At 45.2% G+C, this 26,416-nt stretch overlaps 1 protein-coding gene across 3 annotated transcripts in view; it reads right to left on the reverse strand.

Annotated features, from left to right (window-relative positions):
• Window positions 1-625: 625 nt before the first annotated feature.
• The window catches only part of LOC126531404 (cell adhesion molecule 3-like), a 486,943-nt gene continuing 461,152 nt past the window's right edge, over window positions 626-26,416 (reverse strand). For all 3 annotated transcript variants that reach the window (XM_055071147.2, XM_055071148.2, XM_050178917.3), the window contains 7 exons: window positions 17,629-17,964; window positions 14,325-14,594; window positions 9,631-9,906; window positions 8,453-8,631; window positions 2,756-2,933; window positions 1,737-1,835; window positions 626-990 (listed from right to left, as the gene is read on the reverse strand). In XM_055071147.2, coding sequence (XP_054927122.1) covers window positions 1,750-1,835; window positions 2,756-2,933; window positions 8,453-8,631; window positions 9,631-9,906; window positions 14,325-14,594; window positions 17,629-17,964 — 1,325 coding nt within the window. In that variant the 3' untranslated portion in view covers window positions 626-990; window positions 1,737-1,749. The remainder of the gene's footprint in view (window positions 991-1,736; window positions 1,836-2,755; window positions 2,934-8,452; window positions 8,632-9,630; window positions 9,907-14,324; window positions 14,595-17,628; window positions 17,965-26,416) is intronic.

A 26,416-nucleotide genomic window follows, 5' to 3' on the forward strand; every position in this document is an offset into this window, starting at 1 on the left:
TGCAGCCGGTGAGTTCGCAAGGCGTATCCGGAAGCAATTGCTCAGCATGACACCCGTTTTGAGATAATGATTCATGAAGTTGATGACAAAATGCAGTGGCATCCAAGTTAGTTTGGTGTTTCAACGAGCAAAACATCGTTTTCTTAAATATGTAAGTGGAACAACAGTGCATCTTCCCGCAAGTTTGATGGCGCGTATCTGAAAAACAATACCATTCTCAGTAATCGCTACAAGTGTATGCCTTGCAAACACACCTGCTTCTACTGGCAAATTGCAACATGTGCTGTAAAGTGGTTATTATAAAAGTTAAGTAGCGAATTTTTTTAAATACTCGATTATGCATTTTGATTTCTCGTGCAGGTAATGTCCGCCGCTATGAATAATCCAGCTCTATGAGCCCAATTACGACATCTTCTGTAGTCTCTGCATGGTCTAAAAACAAACATTTTGCTCAAGCTACGTCACCGCGAAAGATTGTCATGTTCAAATCACACCAACTATTTGCTGAATGTTCTCAAGTCGCCAGTATTCTCTCCCACGCGGTAGTGTGCAACAACCATCGCTTTAGACCCGGGAGGGCAAATGAATTACATTTCATTACGCAATGGAAAACAGCTCGAACTGATTGTGAATATCACTTCTACTTTATTTTTCAACATTTTCTTTACATGTGTAATAAACATTTTCAACACAAAAGCCACAACATTTTCATCATGTACAATATAGTGTGGAGGAGTATCACAATTTTATCCCTCCTCGGCACGATGCTTATAGAAACATTGACTTTGTCTGTGGTATTGTGCTGCCAGTGTCTGGACGCTCAGCCCTTGTAAGTTGGCGACGTGCTCGCTTGTGGGACCCGCTTGGCTGAAGAAGGCCTGGCGTTGCTTTTCTCTGCACAGCTGTTACACAGTGTCTTCGTGGCAGGTACACATACACCTCATGTGGTGCCTATGGGACGTTCATGTGCTCACACGTGGTCTAAATATTCTGAAATATAAAGCAAGCTCAATTTTATTAACGCATTGAATATGTGATGGAGAATACTGTTGCAAAACGTGCGTACATTGCGTGTTGGTTGCTTCTTCAGACAAGACATATATCTTGACGTGCTGTTATCGGGATAATTAAAGGTGCGGTTTCCTTACATATACAGAATAAATATATTCGCCAAGCAAGATTTCAGAACTTCCGACGGCTCACTGTTCTGTTGCATTTGCCACGCCAGGTAATTATGTGCTACAGGCCTTCTATACGCAAGAAATCAAGAGATAAAAGTTATTGCGAATCCAATGCGCAAGATTGGAATATATGTGAAGCTAATCTTTAGCAAAGCGGGTTAACTAGATTCTATAAAATTGTTCACCATGTGCGCCAGAGTGATTGCGCGCCTGCTTAGCAAAACGCTGGGTTGCAACCGAGAAACGTTTGCAACAGAAAATTGCTAATTTAAGGCCACGCCGCTTTGGATGAAATGCATTGATATGTTCAAGTAACATCTTTTTAAAAGGAAAGTGCCAACAGACAAGCGACGAAGTGAAGCAAACACTGGGGCATCGCCCATTCTCTTTTGGCACTTGTTCTTCAAAATGAATGTATACCAGCTAGCCTAGGCTACGGTTAATTTAGTGCAATATAAGTATCTGACTAAGAAATGTTGGCGAGTTGGTGCAACTTTACTAAAGAACATAGTCCTTGAGTCTTTTGTGAGAAACATTTGGTGCAGTTATACTTACTCTAAGATGTGTGTCAGCTTGCGCCACGTCTTAGTCTGTCGGAGAAGGCAACAGCTATGCCCATCCACGTTGGCAACATCCAGTTAGCTTCCAGTTTCTCTGCAATTATAAAACAAAAATTGTGCATGTATTGGTTGCAGCTTTACAATAGGCAGAAATTCTACATTAAAGACTAGATGAGGAACTCACAAGAAAAACATTGTGACTGGGACACAGCGGCCGATTTGTCGCGGGCTAGAATTTTCGGGTCTGGCAAATATTCTTACATAACGTTCTTCAACTGGTTGTGCAGAATGATAAAGTGCAAAATCATTGCTTAATAGCAAAGGTGCGTAAGGATGCCTGCCACATTCATGTACGTAAATGCCCATTCGTAACATTCCGCGGATTGGATGCGCGTAGTCGAGAACGGCAGAAAACTAGGTGGATCGATGAAATTAGGTAATTCGCGGGAGCTAGCTGGAATCGGTTGGCGCAAGACAGGGGCAATTGGAGATCGCAAGGAGAGGCCTTCGTTCTGCAGTGGACATAAAATAGGTTGATGATGATGAAGAGGAAGTTGTGCATCTTTTCCTTTTCTTCTGCATGGTACATAATTTCTGCAGAAACCCAATAGGTGGATTAGGTAAAGGAAGTAGAAAAGTTGGCATCCATCTTACAGTAGCCCGAAGCTTCAAGGTAAACCAATCTCAGCCAACCTACGTTTCGACTGCGACGAGTCACTAAGTAACCATGGAAAGCGTCTTATGTGGGTTCAAGATTACATGCGGTTGTTCATAGAATGATCTTACGATCACTGACCTTTAGGGCCTAGCCGTATATGTTTGATAGTGATTTGAATGAAAAAGAAGATGCAGTAAACTACTGCAAGGATAAGGCAAATCTCCGAACAAGATTTAAAGCAGAGGAAACAAAAGGACAGTATGAGGTCAAGAACAAATTATACCGCCCTACAAAGTGTCGTTATTGTGCCCTTTGCCTGTCGATACACTGTTGTAATTACTACATTCTCGCCATACCTGCGAAGGAGTTGTTCTCCGTGAAAGAGAAGCTAGCCTGATGTGTGACGTTGAGGATGATAGTGGCATCGTCAATGCCCTTGGAGTTTCTGGCAACAAACAATATTTCACCGGCATCTTCAGGGTGAACAGACCTAATCTCCAGGGATGTGGTTCTGCAAAATGGTGTGTCGGCACTCTGAAAAGAAAATAGATAAAAGTACAACCTGTTAGCATGGTAAAATAGTTCGTAGCAAAAAGTGGGGAGATATGAAAAGCTACTAAACAATTCAATGTATCCACAACAAGAGAAAAGGTTAAGTGATATTCAAATAAAAGAGAGGTAAAACATCATGGGTACAACAAGAAAGCCGGGACGCATGCAAACCGATACTGAAAGTAATCACTCTCACAAGGGTCTAAACAATAACATCTGCACTTTCTTTAGCGTATTAGAAGCGTAACTTCTAATCTTAAAAAAATAACCATCACATTGCGTTCACAAATATACTTTTTTAGTCACTAGCATCACCGTTCGAAATTCATGAGGTCAATGTGACATCACCATTTGTGGAACTGACAGGATATATAATGTAGTGTCTTTTGCTACATTCCTTTTTCGGTGTCGTGAAGACATCGGTAGTGAAAGGTTTCTACCTATGGGTGAACCCAAAGTACTCCGGACTCAGCCAGTAACCCCAATACAATGTCCCCAAAAATTTATAGGAACCGACAGCACAATTCTACCACTTTATCTGCATTCTCAAAGAAGCGTACATAGTTTGTACAGAGAAAAGTGCTTTGCAATTGAAGATTTGCAAAATAGTGAAAACTTCCACAGTTTATCATGCTCATCGAGGCTTCGGCACTGAAGGAAGACGAGTACGCTAAATATCTCACGGTGAATTTGGAGACTCCTGATGCCAACAAGGGTTTGTTGCGTGCGACGTACGCTGCTTGAATAAAGAGCGCAGCTATGTCGTTTCAGCCTGGTTTGAGAAAACTACGAAATACATCGTCGCAACACGTTCACTGCCGATGTGCCACCGGGTGAGCACACATTTGGTTTCGAAGGCCGAAATAAACTCGTGATCCGTCTGCCAGTGAAGCAATTCGTGCACCCATAAGCAACACTAGTCGACATTTTCATGAAAAGAGCGTGATCACAACCACCACAAACGGCATCTCAAGGCACACTAGGCCTGCAGATGAAATCCCTCCGCATGAAAGATTAAGAAGCATGCGCACTATTATGTCTGGCGCTCCCCTCTCAGCAAAGCCGCTTCTCCGGCTAACGTGCTTTTTTTGAATGACATTCTCGTCTCAATGGCTGCTCGACGCTTGGTGGTTGGTAAAGAGACAAGTACCGCAATCAAGATGATTGAGAACACTTGTGTGTGCATGATCGATGGCGCTTGCGTATGTGAAAGCGTTAGAATGCGTACCTGTGGCTCTGTTGCGGCGGCTAGCCTACATTCCTCGCGCCATCACTCCCAGAGGTCAGTGCCCGAATGCACAACGTTGAGAGTTCTATCAAACCTTTTTAGCCTTGCTACTGGCCTGTCCCAAAGGTAAAGCGCCTGACAAAAACAGACCGCGAGTTCACTGGCACTTCTATGGCCTTGCTGCTAGTAATGAATGATGTGATAGAAGCCTGGAAATCCTGACGCTCTAGCTCTCACCTCCTTTCGAATACTTGACATGTAAATACTGTACTTAAAGCTCCTTTTCTCGCCCCGCCGGTTTTTCGTCTCGAACGGCACCAGTCTTGGAGCCTCTGTAGTCGTTATCGTAAAAGTACAGTTAATGTAAGTTGGACAGTGATCTTAGTCTAGAGCTTCAGCTACAATTCAGCTGAAGCAGCATCAGCTGAGAGGGAGTCACCAATTGTCATCGGGCTGCGACGTCACTTCGTTGTCGCACTGTGGGAGGCAAAAGATGGAGGCGCCCCGTCACGCCGAAGCTGCTGGGTACGTCGCTGCTTTCTCTTCATGAAGAAAAGCGGTGGTGCGACTGATGGAGCTTACGTCAGCCACAACTTATAGAAATTTGCAGACTGTGGCTTGTAGTCGCTTTAACCAAAACTTTTGTTTTCCGCATCAAAAAGGAAGATAGCTCTGGGTGTGACCGCAGCGAGGAAACTATTGAATACATTGTTTACCGTTAGCCCAGACACAGCGCACGCAGGTGGTCAGTCGCGATCGCGCTGGCCCGTCTTGACTTTAGTCGTGACTGTGGCTTTCGGAACAGACAGTCCTGAAACACCACAAGTCACTCAAGGCACTCTTGAAGTTTCTGCATTCGGGTGGCCTATTAGAGAGGCTACTAGTTCCACGGACGTTGCCCACCTCCCCTACTTACTTTTTTCGTGTCCTTGCTTTATATCTCCGCTAATCTTTTCATCTTTTATTTCCCCTTACCCTTTCCTCAGTGCAAGGTAGCAAACCAGAATCCCTTCCCGATATCCCCTTTGCATTTCGTATCCCGTTTCTCTCTCTCCCCCCTAAAGAAAGCAACAGTCTATGAAACTATAGTAGTCGTTTGTAAATTTATAGTATACTACAGTATTACAATAGTATGTCTAGGCGCTACGTCACGAAAATATTGTGGCGCTGTCGTCGGAAGGTACTGCCGCCGAGCCGCAGTGCGCACCGCGCGTATACCCCAGTAGCCGCTGGGTGTCGCGGGTGCGTCTGCGGTCCTTATTCTGTGGTTTTACAGCGAAGCGAAAGCATTATGCCGACGAACTGCGTCGCGCCGGAATGCGCAAGAGGCTCAAGTTTTCGTAGGTTTCCTGTTGATGAAAACCGTCGCAAGCAACGGGCCGCCGCGGTAACACGCGAAAGTTTCATTCTGATACCAGGTCATCCATTATGTGCCAGACATTTCGAAACGGTTCAGCTTCTTTGTTGTTTTGCGTGGTGCGCATTAGCCAACGTAGGACCTTAATTAGGATCATTCATAGCGTGTCATTACAATTTCATTCCGGCACTGTGGGAAGCTAGATTAGGATTAGCCTTGAATGTAGGTCGAGCGAGGAAATGCACCTCAAAGCACGACACATTCAAATTTATTTTTATCTCAAGGAATTCAGTCACCTGCAGTGCAGATCGCATATCACACGTTCACATACGCAGGCAGTACGGTCGCAGCTGTGTTAATTGCACTGTGGATACTACAACCATGTCTAAACGTGTTAATAAATTTCCGGGCGCTAAATAAGATGTCCAGAGTCGGTACAGAGTTGGCGCGATCGGACTGCCACGGCCAACAGCTCAGATTGCACGGGCCCCACATACGGCATCGTCGTAGTACCGGTACTTCGCCTGACCCATCACCCAGCTCGAGCTAGCCGAGGCGATCTTTCTATATCACCGCTCACGGCGACATAAAAGTCGGCTACCGTTCGTTTTTCACATGAAATAGTACTTAATACAATAAAAATATAACGAATACGCGCGTGTTTCACAAAGCAGCGCCCAGTGCTAAACCACCCATCTGATCGCGAGCAACGGTCCCACGGCATTTCGTCTCGCAGAGGGAAACCAAACACCGACAGCCTCAGCGAGGTGGCCCGGCTGACTCGCAAGTGCTACTTTTCGTTTGCTATTCGAACCAACGACGCCAAGAAAATCGATTCATTCAAGCCTACGTTAATCATGTTGTCAAAAATAAGAGAACTATGCCAAGCTGCGGCCAGATCGCTGGGGCCGTCGGCCGTCACTGCTGTAGTCAGCGAGCCTGGCCTACAGTATCGTTCGGCCATACTTCGATGGGGGCGCAATGCAAGAACGTGCATTGGGTGCATGTTAAAGAAACCAAAGTATCCAAAATTAACCAGCAGTCCCCCACTACCACCTGCCTCATAATAAAATCTTCAACTCCATAAAAAATACGAAGTAAAAAGGAAGATCCACGCTTACGTGCAAGCGGAGGAGGTGAATGTGGGCGGAGCCTAGCGATGGTGCACTAGGACCAATATATGGACGGTTCGCATCGCTGTTTACAAACTACAAACATGTTGTAGGTATGCATAGTATAGTAAAATTGGGTTTGACGTGCCAAAACCACGATCTGATTATGAGGCCCGCCGTAATCCGGGATAATTTGTTCCACCTGAGGTTCCTTAACGTCCACCTAAATCTCAGTACGCGGGCGTTTCCACGTTTCGCCCCCATCGAAACGCGTCCGTCATCGCCGGGATTCGATCCTGCGATCTGGCGCTTAGCAGCCCGACACGAGGTCGCGAGATCGTATCACGGCCACGGCGGCCGTATATCGATGGGGGCGAAAACTATAACGAATACTATAGTACTCAGACACTTGATTTTCATGTTGGGTAACGCTTCTTTTAATTTTCTATCGTTTATGTTCGTCATCATTTGCTCGAAAGAACCCACGTTATTGTTATTGCCAGGGTCAACAGCGTGGAGGGCCGGATGATAGGAAATGAAGAGCAACAGCAGGCACAGAATCCTTACAAAATACGACCCGACATAAATTCTAGAAACAACCCAACCTGCTTGCAACACCTAGCAGCTTTTAATTTCCTTACGTGATCAAATATACACTATAAATTTAAAAAATGAAACCCAAAGACGGCGATAGATAAAAAGAATCTTTACTGAAAAATAAGATCATGGTCTCTGGCCCACTGTTACGCGAAGGATGAATGTGTAAATTGGAGCAAAAGGAAAACGGAGGCTGTGAAGGCAGCGTGTGTCCTTGATTCTCTGTCTGGCAGCGAGGCTTCCTCGAGAGAAAGGGTGCGCGAGCTTCTGTCCTTTGTTACTTTTCAAACACAATTTCCACCACGTGATCTAAGTGCCGCGCTCATCTGCTCACAATGCGCAAACCTACTCAGGGGCTCTTTAAATGGATACCGACATGTTATGTTCGACTACACATTTCCTGGCGTTCGATGAAGTTCCTACACCTCTACACTAGAGCAAATATTGACAACCGCCGTAAATAATTTAATATAAAAGGATTTCTACAGCCAGTTTCGGTTTCGTGTCACACTATGTTCTGACGCCATCACGTAGCTTGCAGTCCCTGGAAGCAAGACATTGCGACGTTTTAACACTCGTTCCAGCTGGCTCGCTCGCCTCGTATGCACTGCATCCTTTAACGTGACCATATATACTGTGTCAGGGTGTCGCAGCACAGTAGAAATGAAGCCGAAACTGTCTGCAGAAGGCTGTTATTCAAGGTGCTCTGAGGCTTGCCAATATTTATTCTTGTGTTTAGAGGTACCGGGCATTAATAAAAATAAGAGAAAAGCTCTAAAATATCGTCTCAGTACCCCTTTAAGGATAAGCGTGTCAGCCATGGGACAAACCGGTACTTTTATTAAGGACGCCAATATGTTTCCAGTGTTCTACAGCTCTGTGCAGTAAAGTAGCATAACTTCAGCATCCACCTGCGGTCAGAGCGCCAGCAAAGTCAAAGCAGCACATTGGGGTACTCCTTTTAACAGTGGACTCACATAAACTATGCACTTCTGTATCATGGCAGGGAGTCAATTATACGTTTCCGGATAATGCCGGCGATGCCAATTCCACACACACACACAAAAAAAAAAAAACCAAATTCCTTCTTGTAACTCACCGCGAACTGCGGCTCTCCTGTCAAGTTCCCAGAATCTTTGTCCTGCCTTGACATCAATGACAGACAAAGATGATTTTGTCATGCTGCACATAAAAAAAATATACTTACACTGTAGTTATGGGCAACGTATTGGGCGAGGGCCGCTTCTCCGGGACTGAGTAGCAGGCGCCTCACAATCCAGTAAGCTCGTGTAGGTGGTGGGTTGGCACAAACCAGAACGGAGATCCTGACTGGCTTGCCCACGATTGCCATCAGGGTTTTGTTCAGTGCTTTGACGTCAGGCCGCCCTGGATGAAATTTGAACCAAAGAGAAGTACACACGTTTTCGCCAAAGTTGCTGAATTTTCGAGTCCTTTTTTTACCGTTGTTTGAAAACGACTACTCCATTAGCTAGTAGGGATAAAGAAAAAGAAATCTAGAAACAAATATTCATTGTTCGCAGCTTAAGAATGCGTACGCACTTGCAGCACAGTGTTCTTAAAACCACATTGCTGAATGTCTCATTCTCCTTCTAGACTGCTCGGGATAAAAAGATGAAAAGCTAACAAAAAGTTTTATGACATGAAATTAACGGCCATTCATACTAGGTTCATGGACAGACGATGTTGTAGGAGTGAAAATAATCACCCATTCAAGGTTAAGTATTCAGCGCAAAGCGAATTTCAGCAGTAATTCAGTGGCTGAATGAAGCGTACGTCATGAGCCGAACTACAAGCACTCATGAATCACGCTCATTGGAGCTATAGGGACCACAGCTTCGATCCTTTCACTGAAGTAAGCGATCGAAAACAGTTCACGCAAAGCTGACGACATGTCTACCAAACTCGAGCATCAACAATTTATTTGACAACCTTGATAGAAACTGCGTCCTATATAGTAAACTCAAAGAATGCGTCGTTCTAAAACTGTGGTTCATTCCTCATCGTTGTGCAGCTGTCGTGCCAGCGAATTGACGCGCAGACCAAATGTACACCGGGAGACCGTATACCCGGTGAGCCACTGTGGTCGGCGACAACATTGCGAAAGAGAGAGAGAGAGAGAGAGAAATCAAGGAGAAGAAACGTAGGGAAGTTAACCAGACAAGCGTGCAGTTTGCTACTCTACACTGGGAGTAAGAGAAAGGGGAAGGGGTAGAAAGAACAAAAAGAGGGAGAGAGTAGGCACTTCATGTACAGAGTAGGACGCATAGCAGGATTATACAATAGGTCAGAGAGTCCGGCGCTCTGCAAGAGCTGCAGTAGCGCACGAATAGCAAAACAGAAAAAAAAAAGAGTAACGAGAACAACCTGAGATGGTGAGCAGGATGTCCCTTGTCCGGGCACGTTCCTCCTTCCAGCCCAAGTGGTTTGTGGCCGTGCACTGGTAGCTGCCGGCGTCCGAGTACAACACCGGGTCGAGGAGAAGGGAGCTCTCGGAAGCCATGCTCTCGAGGCGTCCCGAGCGCACACGTGTCCAGCAATAGGACGGCGGCGGCTTGCCGTCAGCCTTGCAGTCGAGCTGCACGGGCTCGCCAAAATCGGCGGCCACCTTCGACGGTGGCTGGTCGACGATCTCGGGGCCGTCTGCGTGGAAGGCGTGACAAAACGGCGTAGGAGTACTTGTTAATCCAACGTTCTTGAGAGGGAGATGGAAAAAGAAAGTTTTTTTAACGAAACGGCGGAGATATCGTGACAGCGTGTGCGTTGTCGCTTACATGCTTATCTGCATGGAGGGGAGGATAGGATTTTAAAGGTCATAAGAGAGCAAGAGGGCTTAAAGAACGAAACAACAACAACAACAAAAAGGCAACTGGTGCGATGAAGGTGGACTCGATATTTACATGTAAATTGAAAGTATATGCGTCGCACTAAAAATTAAATCAGTTTAAGAATGAAATACAGTCATTTTAATTTGTATACATAGTATATGATACCCAAAAGCTTTTCCAGAAAGCCGGTAACCCGGAGACATGCAAACAAGCTTAAAGCCTGCCGTTACCAAAAAGAGCCAGACAGTTCACCAACTGTACTTGACTAATTTTGTTCATTTGCCTTTCATAAACATTCCTGCACAGACATTGGGCAGTTTATAATACGGCGGTCACGATTCATTTCATAGATTAAAAGACCCGTCTTCGGCGCTGTGGCTGAATGCGTCTGGCTCGACAGCACGCCGTACAATCGGCTGCTTCTGAAAGTGTACACTCCTCGAGAAGCCTGTGCCGTTTTGTTCAGTTTGTTTAAAAGCGCTCACGCCGTGAGAGGCGAGAAAGAAAATCGAAACTTCTGTTATAGAATAAAAACGGCGTTTTTGTTCAATTACCACGCTCTGCTGTGTACAGAACTCATTTTCTTCGCTTCTTGCATGGGCGCGGCGCCGATTTTACTTCACCATGACTTTTCTTATTTCTTTAATCTTTCTTCTCTTTCGTTCTTTACAGAGAAAATAAACTGTCGTAACATCTGCACACGTGTAGTACAAAGCAAAACACAGTTACGAAAAGCGAACTCTCAACGTCTCGTCAAAGGGGCGAGGCGTGTGCTGTCGACGAGGCTGTGAAGCGACAGTGGCGACATCTGCTCCTCGACAAAAGACGCGCCCGCAAGCCGTGCGAGGAAGAAAAGGAGACCGCCTTTATGGCAGACCGACCCCTCAAGGGTTTGAAGTGTCGTTGAGGGGAGGGGGAGGGAGAAAGAGAAGAATAGGGCCCTGAGGTGGGAGGGGGAAATTTCTTTTGGTGATGCGACTTCGGGGGGTCTCGCGAATGAGGCGGCCGCTAACTCGTTTCCTGGTTCTCAAGACAGGCTTCTTGAGACAAGTGGCCACCGTTATAAGAATGTCGCCGCTTAGCGCAGAATAGTAGTGGCTAGGCTAAGCGCGGCGTACCCGGCCGACGGCAGTTGACTGGGTAATTAAAAGTTTGTCGCCGCATGCCACTCGTCTCCTCTTCCTCGCTCGCACGCTTCGTCGATCAAAACGAAAACAGTTCTCCAAAACTTATCGTTCTCACCAACTCATCGTCGCTCGGCTGTCGTTTGTAGCTTTCTTTGTTTCTCCACGAGCTATCGTGAAAGTTTAGACAGCGTGACGATGGCACTCTTAGCGTTTCTGCTCGCAGCGGAGCATATTGCGCGTGCAGAGAGAAGAACTACCCGAGCGGCGCGACTGGAAGGCGTAGTAATTTGGCACTAAAGAAGCATGCCATTAAAAAAAATGCACAAAAGTTAGTAAAAAAAAAGAAAATCTCCCGCTCAGAAGTATTTGATGAGTGTCGCTAAAGTTTGCTATTAAGAGGCCTAGCGTTGCCACAGACTGCACGGCCAGATAGTTTGTGTTTGCTCGTTATAATATTAATAAAAAAAAAAAACGCCGGAGAACAAAATGTTTTGATGCTATTCCCTGTAGCCGTGAGAATAGACGAATGATTTTTTCTTTATTCTTTATGTAAAATGCTGCGATGACGGAGTTCCCCTGGCGTTGCCTAAAAATTTCAAGCAAGCGAATATTAAGATCAGCATGCCAGAGATCGTTCTCATATATCGACGGTTTTTCTTGAAGGTTATTTCAGAGTATACGCGAAGAAATAGTTGTTCATTTTACCACTGTGCTATTCCGTTTTTTGTTCTTTTATACTGTGTGCTGAAGTTGCCTTTTACGGCGCCCCTTCTTTTCCAATCTGGAAAAATCACATTGCAAACTAGTTTCACGAACGTTTTTTTTTATAAAGCTTGAAGGCTTCCAGTAACGTGTCCTATGCTAAATCTGTGCAAACACCGCTTATGGAGCCATCGTAGAAAACATCAGATAGACAGATTTATATAAGACTGCTGGTCTAACCTGCATGTAAGCTGATTTACCCATCGTATTATATAAGGGACCACTAAGCAGGCTAGAGGGACTCAAATCGATCGAAACTGTCCGAGAGAAAATCCCTTCATTCCGAGTAAGGGATGAAAACATGTGGCATGAGGGACACTTGTCATTTTTCTTTTTTTATGTCACTTATTCCTTAAAAATAATTTTAAGAGTGCCTCACATCACCAAGCATATATTAAGATTACTGCTTCAATATAGCTGAGACAGAGCTCAGGCAGCAGTACCTACGGTTGCGACACTTATGCAAAACATGTTGCTTTTGCCTTCGGCATTCCGGCAACTCACTTGACAGCTATATAATTTTTTTCTTTGCTCTTAACTCTAAGGCACTGGGACTGGTCCAACTATAACAACCTGTCAAAAATGCACTTTTTTTTGCTTTGTATGTGCGCCTGAAGTAAGCTGATGTGATTTCGAAAGATCATGTCAGGGAAAAGAAGTAAGAGTCGCCATTGATTTCAAAGGTCCTCAGTGTCTGCTGCGTGACATTTGGCTGGCCATTTAGTTTCTTTGTTTCTCTGCTAACGCGGCATCACTGCTCTCTGCAGCTTTAGCAACACTTACACTGCAGACAGCGGAACAAGACCTTCTTAATAGAGTTCTACACGAGTTACTCCATACTTCCTAGCGTAATTCAGCACTCCATGAGTGCTCAGTTCACTTATCACAAAATGAATTTTGCTTACACTATTAAATGCAAATAACTGCGGGAAGTGAGCAAAGAATATGCATAAACATTTTGCATGACTCCATTCCCCATATTCGGTTCCGTGATCGTGATCGAAACTCGGCGATACAAAGTGTGTCGCCAAGTTTCGCTTCCTTACAAAACGTAACTTTGTTCTTCTTGTTTCTAACAAATTTATTAAGTGATAAGCAGCGTCAGCCACGCGCTTAATGAGAGTTACCTAAGTGTCAATCGCAATGTTAAGCGAAATCGCATGCACGCTAAAATATAAATAGAGAGCGCCAGGTCAACATTAAGAAACACGGCGAAAGTCTAGAGTAAATAAAGCTGAGAGAATATGTAGTTGCTCAGCGTGGTACGTAGTACTATACGCTGTCCCCTAGTACTTTATTACTAGGGTTTTAGCAGTTATACCTATGAGCTCTATATACGAAAGAATAGAAGGAATGGCTGTAACCAAGTAACTTTTTTCTTCTTCAGATAGTTGGATATCACCTAATACCAGGAAGTAGAATCTGTCTACTATGACATTGTTCTGTAAACAATTTACTACAGTTTAGTCTGTTTTATCGGCAAAGAAAATTCAAGAAGATTAAGTACAAGGTGGTTACGGCGAATAAGAGTAATAGTACAAGAACTGCGCTTTGCACTGTCGCTTCATGGGAATCAGTGGCGCATGGCTGTGTAGATGCATGAATCAATGACGGATAGCAACAGCAACAACCACAATGACTAAATATTAAAAAAACAAATATTTAGTAAGATTTCTTTCTTGCTTATATTACGATTGATCAAGGCTACTTATATCGAAATTGTTATCGTCATAAGCACTTATGTGTGTGGCGTTACATACCATGCTTTTATTTTCCGAGATTGTAATTCGCGTGTGATCCATATGCAGAAACGGGTTATATTCACGAAAATATCTTACCTTATCCGGCTGCTTAGATTATCCGGCAGCTTCGAGTCCCGGACCAGGACGAATTTTTCTTGAACTATGAGGCTTTTCTTTCGAGGAAACCGTATGGGTTTCCTTTGTAGCAATTGCTACGAACGGGTGGATGTCTGATTTTCCCTTTATTCATTACTTTTCTCCACCTTGCGGGTTTCCGCAGAACTGCTGCGTCAAAGTATTCCGAAGCCCCTACGCTAAGGTGTCCCTCATGAACAAATGCGCAGTCATGGCGAAATTTGTAGCACGCGCAATAGACAAGGGCGCATATTTCGAAGGTGGACACACGAGCGCTCGTGTGTCCACCTTCTCTGTGACCTTGTAGTTTGTGCGCGCTACAAATTCCGCCATGAATACTTACTATATACCTCGCCCAACTATCAGTTCTGCTTTAACTACGCAGTTTCGGGACGAAAAACGCCACAGTATAACTTGGGAGAAATATTTTGCGGATTCTCTAGTTCGCAAAAATAGTACGGACTCACATCGCACGTTGAGGAAGTATCCGAATGAGGCGAACGTCCCTAGACGGTGAACAGCAGCGCAGCGGTACCAGCCGGCATGTTGCCGCTCGATAGCTGAGAAGTTGAGGTATCCGTCGGGGCTCTGAGGTACCGGAGGTGGTCCGTCGTCCTTTAACCATCGTGGTGCGCACGGTGGGTTGGCGTCCACCGCGCAATGAAGCGACACTGGCATCTTCTCCAGGATTGGGAACCCGAAGCCTGGCTCCCGGGAGATCGAGAAGGACGGCACATCTGAAAGGAGGAGGGATGGAAAAAATAAAAAGCGAATGAGCAGATGCATTAGAAACTTAGGAAGGGCAACTTGTTTTTCTTTTCTCGGGACGCGCACATTCTGCTCAACTTTAGGTCCTCCGAAATCGTGCCAGATATCTATAAAGGTTGACCACAGACCAGTGCAAGTTGTTCATTCTACATGTGGTTAACGGTAACGCGGAAATGAATAGGCAGACCCTAATAAAAAACGTTCGTCACATCAGCGTCAGCCCGTAGATATTACGTTGAATGGTAGACTCGGCGGTACCTTAGACGACGTGTCCAGTATAGCGTACCCAATTTTAGTATAGTTACAGAAAACATTTCTTCATCGGTATCACAGCACGGACATCGGCTATCTGCTAGGACAAACTCTTTAGGCTATCAATTCATCGAACATCAAATGACCGCTCTCCATAGCTCAGAATGAAAAGCTCAAATCTGAACTAGCAAATCAATGAAGGAAGTTCGTGTTCTTGTAGCTCACTTGAATGGGGAAACTTCACTTCAGCAAATCGTGTTCATGTAATTGGAATTTTGTTTATTGATGTTCTTGTTGTTCCTTATCCCTTTTTTCGACTTATTTCTTGTGCATAACTAGTAAAATACTTTTTACAGAGAAGCTGTATATGGCTAGCTGATTCGTCCGTCCATCCGTCCGCCCGTTCGTGTGTCGCCTGTACGCCGAAAACTTCTCCCACGCAACCCCATGCGCATGCGCGTAAAAAGAAAAGATGTCGTGGCGGTCACTCTGAATGTTATCATCTTATCAACCATGTTATTGAATTGAATTCTGGGTTTTACGTGCCAAAACCAGGATGTGATTATGAGGCACGCCATAGTGGCGGGACTTCGGAATAATTTTAACAATCAGAGGATTTTTAATATGGCCCCAATGCATGGGATACGGGTGGTTTTGCATTTCGCCCCCGTCAATATGCGGCTGCCGCGGCTGGGGTTCGATCCCGCGACTTCGTGCTTAGCAGCTCAACACCATAGCCGCTAAGCCATCACGGCGGGTAACGATATAATTACGCATTACCTTAATGACCATATAGAAGACGGTGGATGGCGACGCTCCTTCGCTCTTATTGGAGGACCGAAAAGCATAATAAAACGCAGTAGTGTAACCACCAATCGAGAACCTTATCGTCGACTTTACCGTCGATTTTACTGTCGACTTTACCGTCGACCTAGCGTACTCCGACGCCAAGTGCATTGCATCATTCCTTTTGGAACGGTTCGGAATTGAGTGCTACACGGACTTCAATGTGTCAACACGCGTCACCGGTTGTGCATAGATTTAACCTTTGGCAAGAACTTGTTTAGCATAGCCTTGCAAACAATCGCGGTGTACCATGGTGACCATAGCTTTGTGGTCGCTGTGATAACGAACGAAAAAAAATAACAAGACAACAAAAACCACGAAGTTACGTGCATGTGGCTTTACTCTACCAATATAGCAATCAATATAAATCAATATAGTTGTCAATATAGTCATCACAATACAGCTTCGCTGGTTATCCTTCTTCACAGAGTGGAAGCGCACAATTTTTGTTTTTTGCCTTTAACTGTCGTAGTGATCGTTCTACCCGACTATTGGACGGTTTTAATGGAAGCGCTTACCGCTATACTTCAGTGTTTTTGCACTTATGTCAATACTATGGCTAGCCCAAGGCTGCATGCTACCATGTTTCTGCGTACGGTCTTGTAGTCTTAGCGACGAGGTCATATATACGATTTTGTTGTTAGCGATTCTTTTTGTTAACTTCACTCTGCAATGTTTTCTTATTTATGCCTCCTATCCTGCCCAATTTTTCTTGGGGCTTTCTCTCCGGCTATAGCTTAGCTGACGCTTTACATATATTTATTTTATTACAGCGAAGCTGTTGATGGCTAGAGTTGCGCGAATTTTTTGTGTGCGTCAGCAAATCTGTGTGAGAAAAAACTATCATCACCAGCAATGGCCTGTGCCACTGCTCGCGCGTTTATCATCATCTTTTACGACAGCTGTCTCCTTGGCGCACCGCGGCGTAACCGCGTGAACGCGCTCGTGCCACTGCTCGCGCGCTCATCGTTGTCATCTTCCACAATAGGCTCTGTTGTCGCTCACCATGCTAGCGTTACCATAGTGCCCCTCCCTCTGCGAAGGCGCTGACGGCACCGGCCCACTGCCAGTCAGTGCGATGGTTCCGGTCCCAAATTCTTTGTCTCAATATATCACGAAATGAAAAAAACGAATGTACGTATAACCCGAAGGAACGTGTATGAACGGTTCCTGATTTTTCTTGTCTATTCAATTTAATAATTACACATTATTATGCAGCAGTGGACATAACAAAATAAATAAAGCATGGCATTACTTCCATATAATGAAATCACGAAGCATTACTACATGAACAGAAGGCATGCAATTCCTAGTGCCACACGCTAACCTCAATATAGCTCAATCGGTGACTCGGAGATTGTTACACACAAGAACTTACCCGAGTCCGAACTTTATTAACAAGCTATATCCAGAAAGAGAGGTACCAATCAATTGCGAAAGGTGTAATGGCATCATTACTCTGGATCGTATGCTTTGGCACTGTGCTGTGTCTTTCACAGAATGTGACAAGGAAAGAGACTGGTGGCGACGAGTCCTTCACAGTCTAGTTCTTTTAGATCAAGTAGAGGCCTCCCAGAATGCCCACGATATGGCGGTGAGGTTGAAAAACCTTATTGTCCCGACGTGGGAGCCGCCTGCGTCGACCTAAGGGTTGATCTTCAGGACCTGAATAAAGTTCATCATACCATACCATGGTGCTATGCGTGTTCTCACGCTCATTGCACATCTGCGCTGACATTTTTCAGACAGCTTTAAACATTGAATGTTGCTGCTTATTTGGTCCATTTCTGCAAGAGCGAAGAATGCCGGTCGTTCAGCAATGGCCCTACGACATATCACGCAGTTATTATTGAAACACGCTATGTAAGCTATAGAAAAAAAAAAGAGGATATACAGTTGACTCACACAGGACGTCTAGTGAGGCGGCGACGGCCGTGGAGGTTGGCCACGACACGTGGTACACGTGGCAGGAAAGCTGCAGGCCATGCAGGTCGCGCGAAGCGTTGAGGCTGAGCACACTGCGCGTGGTGTAGGAGTCCTCCTGGGGAGAGAACTCAACGAACAGCTGGCTGGCCCCGGTCATGTTTGTCTCTCCCAGCATCCAGTGCATGTGTCGGACGGCGGGCACGGCGCGGCGCGCCACGCAACCCACTTCCACCTCCTCGCGCTCCTGGACGGTGACGCGGGAGCCCTCGCGTAGGCGCTCGCCTCCCAGCGTCAGGAACGGTTCCTCAGGGGCGCCTGTAAGGGGGCGTGAACGTACGAATTCATTGGAAGAGACGTGTAAGAAGACGACGACAGGCAAGGCCTGCCCCATTTTGTGAGCACTGTGCCATCGCATGGAGCGTCATTATTCTCACCATGTTTGTAAAATATGGTAAGAGAATATAAGAGAAGAAGCGCGAAATGGGGGCGGGGAGGGGGGAGGGGTTCTGATGCTGAAGGAGGAGTACAGTTATGAATACACACCAGACGAGCAAGTCGCTGAAACGAGTCAAAATAAAAAAAACAAAAGCACTGTCGAGGGTGCCATCTTGTGAACAGTGCACCTATTCCCGCAAACAATAAATAATGAAATAAATAAATAAATAAATAAATAAATAAATAAATAAATAAATAAATAAATAAATAAATAAATAAATAAATAAATAAATAAAGCGGCGCCCTAAATCTTTGAATTAGGACAAGCCAACCGTGCCTTCCACACGTATGTCGAGAGAAAGTTGTGAACAATAGCAACAGGAGCCAAATCTTCGATTTACAATCTTCTTTTGGGGCCGGCAATACACCGTAACAAACAAGTAGACAACCACGGTAGCCATCCCCGCGCAATACATATGCACATAGATACATACAATTTTATTCAATGTTCTATATCCCTCTGCTCTTAGAGCAGGTAGAAGAAATCTTATTTTACTTTCGGTGACAGCCTTCGAGGTGTCTTTTCTGAAATGAAATCCCAAACTTTAAAGGCAAAGGCGGTACTTCAAGACACTCTGATATCATTGCACTGTGCCCCCAGATTTGCAAATAGATCTAAAAGAAAGGCATACATAGCTAGTATTTCAGTAGAGTTATCACATAAATTGAACGAGAAGGAAGGGAGCTGAGGGTCCCGATTTTCATTAATCATATCATAAGCCTACAAACAATGACATCAAAGACAACACAGGGGAAACTACTTGTACTTACTAAATCAAAAAAGAAATGATAAACTAATGGAAATTAATGAGGAATGATCCCAGGTCTTCGCATTACGCGTGCGATGCTCTAACCAAGTGAGCTACGGCGGCACCATTTTCCCATCCACTTTCTTGGTTATTTACGTTTTACTACTAGAACTAATCCTGGGAGTGTTAGCCGGCGCCACCAGTCACAAACCTTGGCGACGGATGTGGAACATCCTTTCTGCCGAAGGCGTCACGAGTACGTGATCTTTCCGGGTGAAGGCAACTGGTCAATAAACCCGCACATGCTACCTGAAGGCATCAATGCTGCCGGATTCGAGACCCTCGTTATGTATTGAACGAAAAGGAAAGGAACTGAGGGGCCCGATTTTTATTATTCATATCATAAGTAGCCAGCAAACAAAGACACCAAGAACAACATGGGAAGAAATTACTTGTACTTACTATATGAGTTAAAGAAGTGATAAACTGAATTACATTGAAACATTTCTTTTGGCAAACTGCGAGGAAATAAAATGAAGTTTTATTCTTACAGCTCTGCAGATACAGAATACTTATTTGAGCATGGGATCAATCTATGGTGAGTGCGTCTATGAACAGACTTCTTTGATTTTGCGACAACTGCTATGCGAAAAAAAGTAGCTGTCGCCGTGACACGGTGTCAACATCTCTTTCTTTTATTTTTAATTTGCGTAGAACCAATTAAGAAAAGAACAATTTTCACTCGTGCGACAACGTTGATGGACGAAGCTGTCCTAAGGTATTTCTTCAGGAGTTACCTCCATACGCGACTAACACAGGTCAGCAATTTTCTCCGCCCAACTCTAAACCCGCCCCATTGCCCAATTTCAGAAATTGGCCCAACGTTGTTGCGCACTGAAAAGTTCACTGCCTTCGAAAGACTCCCTCGAACTTGCATGTCGTTTTAAAGATTTCCCTTCGAACACCGGCATTTAGACCCTGCCTGGGTCTGCGCGACGGCGGCCATGATTCCAACAAAAGACGTTCTGTCTCTCTCTCGTGCGCACAGAACACAATGGAGCGCGCTTTCCGATCTCTCCTTTCAAGTGCGCGCAAGAGAACTTCTTGGGTTTCTCTTCGGAAAGCAAACAAAAGGGACAAGTGGGGCGGCCGTGGGGTTTAATTTATCTCCGGCTCTTCCCAATCAGACGCGCTCTCGGTGCTTTATTTTTCTCGTTTTCCTACTTTATTGCTTGCTTTGTTCGTCCGAGAGCTCTGACTTCCAAATCCATTGGGCTCGGCACACGCGCTCGGCGGAGGAAAAACACACAAGGCGGCTGACGGAGAGAAGACGACTGTCAACCGAACCAGAATCGGAGCTGCAGCGCGCATTTGCGCCATTCGATTACTGACAGAGCAAACGTACTCTCGAGTTTCCTGCTTCCCGCGCTGCCGAATATACTCCTCGATATCTTGATCCAATTAAGTCGGAGCGCTTGTCTCTTGCCCACTTTCCGCGACTGTCCTTGGAGATGATGGGCCACCCTTTCCAGTTCGCTTGGGGTCAGTATATACGACGCCACTTGAAAAGGAACACGAGAATGCACTAAGACTGCGAGAAATAGTTGTGTCACCGAAAATCGAGATGCAAGGCTCCGATTTCGGACTGTCTTCTTTCGAGTGACATATATACGGGCGTCATCGATCACCGCATTTAATTTTCGTGCCTGTGTGAAGTTACTGCTTTACGTAACACCGGGTCATCTTTGCCTATCGCCTGGTCAACGGAGTCTTCACCGAGAAATGAAAAAAAAGGAAGAGCAGACGTCGTTCGTGTGCGATTTCCCCGTGCTCAAACGATAATCTCAATAGTGGAGTTCCTTAATTTTGAGTTCGAGAGTGACACAGAGGGAGCACCAGGTACACCCTTATTCATAGGCTGCTCAGTGAGTTTCTCGCAAGTGCAGCAAAATTCGCTAGATTACATTTGAGATTAGTTTTGAATACAGTTTTGAATATAGGCTCGTACCTTTCGATAATCAATGCTTGGTTACACAAGCTGTAGGCTATGTATCGTCACAGTGGTAGTGTCACATGTACGACAGGTCTACGTGGCTTTAGCGTTTACAAAACCCTAGCTCCTTAGCTCTTCTCTGCAGCGGTGGCAAAATTCAAATCGAAGCTTTCTTTGCCTATTCCTTCGACTTTCTCACTGCTGCTGCTGTTGCTGCTGTCTGGCACACCACGTCGGGAGGTGCTTCAGAGCGTGTGTATACAGGACAGGAGCGAGACCGAGAGGAAAGGCGATGCCAGCAACTCGTTTGGACCACCCCGCGTCGAATGTGCACAATGCCTGCTGGAGCTCTCTGGGCGTCGCCACATTAGCCTCTTGAAAGCTGTGATCATATGTGACCCCCCCCCCCCCCCCTCAAAAGCATTGCATAAACTGCAGGGCTTACCTTTTTACTAACGTGCCAGTCCAGAGGGGACCTAACTAAAGCTTTAGGGAGAAGGGGGAGAAGAGGCAGTTCCCATACAAGGGAGAGGGGGAGGGGGAAAAGGTGACAGCGCTTGCAGGGAAACTGGATAAACTTAAGTTCAGGGTACGGTACAGTACGTTTCTGCTATTTCTGAAAAATAAACACCTTGCAAATATGTCAAACGGACAACTTACGCAGGGCGTGCAGAAGCACAGCCGAATTAATTAAAGCGCACCGCAGGGTCTCGGCGACACTAAGGAAGCGGTCGCACGTCAAATCAACACTTCTGTGCCAACTGCGGTAGCTTTGCGGCTATGGCATTGCTCGATGTTGCGGATTTGATCCCGACCGCGGCAGCTCCATTTCGACGGGGGCGAAATAGAAGACGCACGTGCACTTAGATTTTGGGATACGTTGGAGGACGTCACGGTGTCAAAATTAATCTGGAGTCCGTCACTACGGCGTGCCTCATAAGTCGATTGTGGTTTTGGCATGTACATACCCCATTATCCAATTCAAGATTCTTCTGCCACTATGCGATGTGCCATGTTAGGAAATTACAATGCTCAACCCTCTCAGAGGTTATAAATATGGCGCACAACAACGCCTCAGGCAAACACCTCTCCCTGTGTGTTCTGTGCACTACGGAGACAAACAGCAGTGGTGCCGCAAGGTAATGTTTAACATCGACTCACCACTCTCGTATTAGAATAAACGTTGAAGAATTAAGCTTTCGCTGTCTTCATCGCCGCTAATTATCGTCACTCAAAGCATTTACCTCCACAGAAAGCTTCGCTTACATCAATTCTCAAAGTACGTGGAAACTGCATAATTTTTTTTCTTCTGAATACCAATTCATCAAGTGATTTTTGCTTAAATTTTGGATATAGTGTTTCTTAAGGGAGCCCTGAACCACCCCTCGGGCTTGGTGAAAAAACGCAATCCGCCAATAGCATACGCTCCGCCGAACAACTCAGCAAAATTTTGTAGTCATACGCGGCCAGTAGAGCTCACAAGCGGAACGCGAAATCACATAATTCTCAAACACACTCCTTTCAAACGAGGCCATCTCCTCACACATTTCGTAGATACCGGCGGATCGCATATGTTGTCTTATGCAAGATTTCCATAGACGGCTACTATTGGCTGACAGCTGACATCAATGAAAAAGGGTAGTTGGAACAGTCAGCGTCTTCCTATAGTGTTACTGTGTATATTTATTGAGGCGGTTTAAACACGCTGAAGTAATCGAAAATCTGCTCTCGAGTTTTGATAAGAATTACGAACTTACGGAAGAGGCCGACCATCATTTGCTCACGGTCGGCCGCGGCAGCGCCGTTAATAAACTTTGGATGCCCTGCTTATCAATGTTGTATATAACCATTAGGCCTCGGTAATATTGGTTCGTTTTGAACACTCAACCTCAACTAGCCTCGAAGCACGCAATAATTAAGGTCAGATCACATGTACACTTGCCAGTGTGTGCTCGCACCTGATCGCTCTTGGTAAAACGCAGTGCCAGACTTCAACTGCATTGACCTATTGACTGCGCTTCAAAATGCCCAAGGTGGATGTGGCTGCTATCCGTTGGTCAAGCTGGTGATGGACAAAACTGGTCTGCACCAAACAGCACGGCACACTCCAGCCCAGTCGTGCACAAAGCAAGCGATGCGCTACGCACTATAGTTGCACGTAGTTGCTGAGGTCGGCTACATAGTGTGGATATCGCGGCCGCCGCGGTGTGCCGCAACGAATCCGCTCGCTTTGCGCACTGCGGCTCGCTGAGGACAACCGTGCTTGACGCGTCGTATGCGACAAGATCAGAAATAGCGGCGTCTATATACATGAACATCAAAATCATATTAGAGCTATAATTTCCTTCCATAACATAACTTCCTGACAGTAGGTCCCCATGCAGCCTGGTGCTCTGGGACCTCCTTTAAATTTATCCATGCATTTTTTCTGTCAGGGAAATTGATTGATTGATTGATTGATTGATTGATTGATTGATTGATTGATTGATTGATTGATTGATTGATTGATTGATTGATTGATTGATTGATTGATTGATTGATTGATCGATCTGGGGGCCACATTGACGCTCAGTAGGCTGAGCATTGTGGGCACACGCCACTCCGCAATAGCCTTCGCAGTACAAGGCATTAAAGAAGGAGCCGGAGCACCCCGAACGGGATCAAATGTTATCTTCGATTGCCGACAACTCCGTTGCTGCTGAACGTAGTGAAGTGCTTGTTTGCTGCAAATTATTTCTGAAACAGTCTAGTTTTACATCAAATACATTTCTCGACATCGATATAAAGTGTTTCAGGGCGCCATTAACAACACAGTACGCAGGCATTTAAAAGCTCTGGAGACGCATTCTCGGATGGTCGCTTTCGGCGATATTACTTTCAATGTGCGCTTATTGGCTGGTTGATTAAAGCCAGATAAACCGATTGGCTGCTTGAGTACTATGCCACGCGAAAGCGATAGTATCGCCGAAAGGGATCGTTCGAGAAAACGTCCCACGATTTCAGCGAATGACCGATTTAACGTAATGGGACTTCGGACGTCCTGACTAAGGTGGAATCAGCGTACTTTCTTAAAGGGACACTAAAGCGATACAATAAATCAGTTTAGACTAATGAATCATTCTTTGAGGACCCTGCAGGCAGTCATTTCAAAAAGATAGGTTGATTATTCGATGAGAAAATGAAGGTCCAAGTATCAGTATTTGAATTTCGCGCCGAAACCCCAGCGCCGGTACGTCAGCGTGATGTCAGGCATTCCAAAGTTTGTTTTCGCCTTTGGGCCACGTTGGCTGAACGTGCCATGTTTGATATTTGGTTCCTTTAGAACACAATGTAGCCAATCTGTACCGCTATATACAATTAGTAGGCCTTAGAAGATGCCATCAATATCCAAGACGTCACAGCCCCCAGCTGCGGGAACTTAAGTAGGCGTCGCCACCCGTATTTCGTTCTTGCGCTTTTTCTGGCTTACCAAACGTCTTATCGTTGTAAGAGTGGTGTTTTTGGTGTTGTAGAACGGTAATTTACTGATGCAAAAGGAATCATTTTTCACTTTAGTGTCCCTTTAAGCTAGGATTTGGACTTTCATTTATAAACCTCGGACTTCATAGATGATATTCTGCGGAAGGTGAAGACTACACCACAGTAACGAACATTAGAAATGAATACATTCGAATTGAAGACCAGCATGCCCAGCGACTTCAAATCCAGTAAGGCGATTATATCGGTTTCGTATATAATCACATCTGGTCATACCATATAGATGGAGATTCAAAACACATGCAGGCTCCTTCAATAAGAAAGACTGATTTACACATGCGCCTATCCCATTTTTGATCTCCGTAACTGCCTTTCCTGTCTCCTGCTAATGGCCCCGTCCCTTCAACCTAACATCATAAAGGTACATCTGGGCCATGAGTAACCTGTGGTAGTGGGCTCATATGTCCTAACTACTGATGACCGCTCGGGCTCGAATGAGCGCTGTACATAAATCGGCCGCCAGCAAGTTCAGTTTATGTTTGCCTTCTGGCTGTGTCGTGGCCACCCAACGATTTCAAACGGTCTTGCACTGCTCTTGTTTATGTTTTGCGACTGTTGCTTTTGAGTGGGGATGTTGAGGAAAACCCTGGACCTATGACAAAGGCTCAAGAAGAGAAGTTAGATGGTGTGGCCGAGGCTGTGAAGCGTCTTGAAGCCAGTCTTCTCGAATCAATAATGAAAGTTCTAAATATGCACGCAGAACTCAAAACAGACCTCGAAAGCCTAACCAAACGTGTGCAGGAACTGGAAAACAAATTAGAATCTGCTTCACCTGTTCATGCCCCAACGGCTCTCGACAGTGGCTTTTCTAGCATCATTAACAAAATTTATAACCTAGAAAGCCATTCGCGTAGATCAAATGTTTTGTTTTATGGTGTTACCGATACTAACGAATCCGAAAGCTGGGAAAGTTCAGAGCGACTTGTGCATGAGTTCTGCCGTGATAAGCTTGGTGTCATTGTAACTTCCATTGCTAGGGCACACCGTGTGAGCCGTTTTTCAACTGTGAAAAAACGCCCCATTATAGCTAAGTTCTTCAACGACAAAGAACTTGAGGCTATTTTAAGTAAAGGCAGCAAGCTGAGGGACACAGGTTTCAGCATAGGACACGACTATTCCCAAGCCGTTCGTGATAAACGCCGGAAACTTCTGCAGTTCTCTCGATCAATTAAAAAACAAGGTGTGCGCCTAACGTTCGACAAGCTGCATATCAATAACGATACCTATGTGTGGGATGTCGCGAGTAGCCGCGGTGCTGAGCCAGTTCGTCAAACCACCACAGTATGACATGTGCCGACTGATAAGTCATCTTCAGAGACTACGTCATTTTTGCCTAATGTGTGTCCTAATTTAAAGAATAATACCAATTTCCTGTTCACAAACATTAGAAGTGTTCTTTCCAAAACAGTCGCCCTTTCTTCGCTCGTAGATTCTACGTGCGCTTCACTTCTAGTATTGACTGAAACTTGGCTGGACGATACCGTTCCGGATGATTACATTCTTCTCAGTGAATCTGAATTTTCCTTTTTCCGGTGTGACAGGAAAAATAGAAAAGGAGGAGGTGTCCTTATAGCCACAAAGAAACAATTATTATCTGTTCCCCTCGCTGTTGATACTTTCCTCGAATGTGTATTGATATGGTGTAAATTCGAAGTTACTGATGTTATTATTGGTGCTTTCTACCGGCCGCGCGATATGTCTGATGGATTCTCGGGTGAATTCCATGGAATACTCAGCGACTTACATGTGCGTTTTCCTAACTCTGTTTTCCTCATATTTGGCGATTTTAATTTTCCAAGCATTCAATGGCCCACTCTCTGTGTTAATTCCAGTTATAAAGAAGTCCACACCTTTCTTCATTCCTGCTTAGATTTTTCTCTTGCTCAACTTATTACTAGCCCTACCCGTCGTTCCGCTACCACAGCAAATATCCTTGATCTTGTCCTAACAAATAACCCGGACGTTCTTTCTGGTATACTGCCTTTAAATGGTT

This window comes from Dermacentor andersoni, chromosome 5, assembly GCF_023375885.2.
Source record: "Dermacentor andersoni chromosome 5, qqDerAnde1_hic_scaffold, whole genome shotgun sequence".
Lineage (NCBI taxonomy): Eukaryota > Metazoa > Arthropoda > Arachnida > Ixodida > Ixodidae > Dermacentor > Dermacentor andersoni.